Raw genomic sequence first — 3587 nt, forward strand, 5'->3', positions numbered from 1 at the left:
ACACTCTCACACTCACACACACACACACACGCACACACTCTCAGCGGCCTCGACACACACACCACATGTGTGCTCTCACACTCACACATACGCACACACTCTCAGCGGCCTTGACACACAAACCACAGGTCTGCTCACTCTCACACACACACACACACACACTCTCAGCAGCCTCGACACATAAACCACAGGTCTGCTCACTCACACGCACACTCTCTCTCACACTGCCTGCTGCTGGTTTAAAGTGAGCAAACAGGACAGGTGACTCTCTCCGGTGTAAGAGACTGTTCTGAGTAACATGACTCTTACTGTCACTGTAACTGAGTTCTGTTCCTGTTCTAGATTGCCGTGTTCTCTCATATTTGTTTGAATGTTCTGCTGGAGCAAATGCAGCAGGAAATAAACTTTATGCAAATTAAAATACTGAAAGCACTTGATGAATCTCTTATCTGATTATTTCCATAGAGTTACCAGGGCCTGTCAGACTCATAAAAGTGTCTTAAAAGGAGCTTGCTTGACTTGACCTCTATTCAGATTCACACACTGAAGAATAGACCCAAAGTCGTTATTCACTGAAGACTGTCTGCCATGCCTTTGGTTGCCACATGTCATTGGTTCTTGAGTGTGTACTGAATGTGATTGGAGAATGTTTTCTGTGAGTAATGACCAGAGCTCTGTCAGCTAATGTTTAGCGTGTGTGTGTGTGTGTTCAGTGCTCTCCTCCGCAGCGACGCTGAAGGCCAGCAGCATTCTGAGCAGTAAGCCTCTGATCCAGCCCAAACCGGTGTGTGTGGCTCAGAGCAGCAGTCCGGCCAAAGCTCTCCTCCTGCAGAGCATCCCCGTCCCAGCCATCGAGCAGAACACCGCGCCAGGTGAGATCCGCCACCTCCACATGAACACACCCAACGCCTTTCAGTGGAGGAAACACTGCCTCAAAGCTTAGAAAGCAAGAGACTAATCACTGCATTAGCAAACACCAATGCTATTCACAAAGTAGTATAGAGATTGTCTTAACATGCTTTGGTCCGTCCTCTTCTTAAAGGGCTGGTTGATTGTGATTTCACTTTTTTAACATTAGTGTGTAATGTTGCTGTTTGAGCATAAACATTATCTGCAAAGTTATGATGCTGAAAGTTCAATGCAAACGGAGATATCGTCTTTTAAAATTGTCAATTTAATGCCTACAAAAACGGCTCGTAGGAACTACAAGAAGTTACTTTCTGGGTTTGTGACATCTCAAACCCAGAAATTTTCATAAACCCTGCCCCCGGGAACATAGAGAGAGCGACACACATCATAATCTGAAGACCACGCCCACCGGGGGGGGAAATTATCCAACGCTCCATTGACTTTGTATTGCGGGAAGCTGCCTACTTGTCATTTCTGACTTATAACAAAAAACAGAGCAATGTCTAAAAGCTGCTGTGTGACAAGGTGTACAGTAAACAAGCTAAAAAACCCAGAACTACGTTTTTATAAGCTGTCGACCTAAAAAAAGGAGCGTTTAGGACACAAAAGTAGAGCACAATGTGTCATATTACTATGAGAACTGCGCCCACTGGAGAGAAACGTCAGCGACAGGAATCATTCATTATTGTTAACCATGTCAAAGGATTATTTCACCACCCGATGTGAACCTGAGAGGAGGAGATATATTGAGAAACTAAACTTTATTGGTCTAAGTCCGTGCCCCTTTTCCTTACCTTCCTTTTGTTTGAGAAATGATCCAACTGTATGGCCCAACGTGAGATACCCTGACATCTACAACTATTTGTGTCCTTAAACGCTAATTTTTTGGGGTCGACAGCTTGTAAAAACGTAGTTCTGGGTTTTTTAGCTTGTTTGCTGTACACCTTGTCACACAGCAGCTTTGCTCCGTTTTTTGTTAGAAGTCAGAAATGACACGGATTGTTGTTCAATGTAGAATTGCCCCCCCCTAGAATTGGTGTGGGCGTGGCCTAAATGCATTCTGTCTCTATGCAACAAAGGGGGCGGGGCCATGCTGCGCCGCTTTAGAGAAGATGAAGAGTTGCTGCCATGCCGTCAAAACTAGGGGTGCACAAAAAATTTATTTATATATGAATCGCGATTCTGTCTTCTAATGATTCTAATGGATTCACAAGTTTTAAATCAATGATGCCATGCTGTATTAAAGCTTTAATCAGGATAAAACCGTATATTAAAAGCTAACATAAGCAGGAGCATTTACAAATAACAGCGTATCTAAAAGTATGAGACAACAACAAACAAAAAACATACCATTAAAAGCCGTGCTTGCACAGGTTCTAGGCGAACCTCTTCAATAATATCCTCTGCTTCTCAATCGGGCTCAAACTGATAAGCAATATTGATGACACAATTGTTTACAATACAAGCGGAGCACATGCCGCTGAGGAGAGGGGCAGGATGTTTAGACACACACTAGAGGCGGTTTAGCCAATCACAACACACTGGGCTAGCTAACCAATCAGAGCCCATCGTCTATTTCAGAGGGAGGGGCTTCATAAAAGCAGGAAATCTATAAGCGCGTTTATAGAAGAAGGGACAGAGCGGTGTAGAATAAAGGTAAATTATGTGGGGGAAAAAAAAACACCCTTTTAACTAAAGGCTATACTCTTTAGCACAATGGTAACCCTGCAAAACTCACACATAACATAAATCATTTTGAATCCCAACATAATAACAATAAACACGAACAGATCTCCCCTATATTAAAGGGGTCAAGAACATTATTTTGTGTATTTGGTGTAATGAAATGTGTTTATGCGGTTTAAGGTTAAAAAAACACTAGGGCTGTCGCGGTGAGGGAATTTCCCTTGCGGTAATTCTGAGTGGCTCAATAGAACGATATGCGGTATTATCGCCATATATATATATATATATATATACATACACGCACACACTAGGGGTGCAACGGTTCAACTTACTCACGGTTCGGTTTGTATCAGTTTCGGTGCGGTTTGCTATGTTTAGGGAAAAAAACTATATTGTGAAAATAAAAATAAAGAAAATAAGAACAAATAATCTAACTACAAGCAACAGCACAAATAAATAAACAGTGAAAAAAGATACAAATAAAATAAACAGTGCTTTTCAATTTTTTAGGTAGGTCTAACATAGTTTTTAGGTACAGAAATTGAATAATCAAATGTAAAATAACATTGCATATTTGACTGTATAAATTAAAGATTAATCCTTATTAAAGTTACAAAACTAACAAAAATACTGATTAGATAATAATGATACGAATTCTACTAATAAGAATAATATAAAACGCACCAAGGATTAACAAGCTGCTGGATTCATGAATGTTAATCAGGTTGTGTGCGGTCGCTGGAACTGATTTGCTGAAATCAAAACGGACTATAATAAGTGAGTGCCAGCCAATGAGATTTCATTGCTCATTAGTTCCGCCCACTACCGGAGAACCCGGTAGTTCTTAAAAGCTGAAGAATTCCAATGGAACTCCGTTACTTTGACAGGAAAATACAGCAAAGAATATCGTTTACTTGTAGCGCATCAATTCTGCATGTTATGTAAGACTCTCTCTCTCTCTCTCTCTCTCTCTCTCTCTCTCTCTTTGCGCA

At 41.2% G+C, this 3587-nt stretch overlaps 1 protein-coding gene across 1 annotated transcript in view; it reads left to right on the forward strand.

Moving 5' to 3' along the window:
• Positions 1–3587, forward strand: part of LOC107693772 (cyclic AMP-dependent transcription factor ATF-6 beta-like) — an 18312-nt gene that overhangs the window by 2679 nt on the left and 12046 nt on the right. The window contains exon 6 of the mRNA XM_016493285.1: positions 714–872. Coding sequence (XP_016348771.1) covers positions 714–872 — 159 coding nt within the window. The remainder of the gene's footprint in view (positions 1–713; positions 873–3587) is intronic.

Source organism: Sinocyclocheilus anshuiensis, unplaced genomic scaffold (assembly GCF_001515605.1).
Source record: "Sinocyclocheilus anshuiensis isolate Anshui unplaced genomic scaffold, SAMN03320099.WGS_v1.1 scaffold1986, whole genome shotgun sequence".
In the NCBI taxonomy this organism is placed as follows: Eukaryota; Metazoa; Chordata; class Actinopteri; order Cypriniformes; family Cyprinidae; genus Sinocyclocheilus; species Sinocyclocheilus anshuiensis.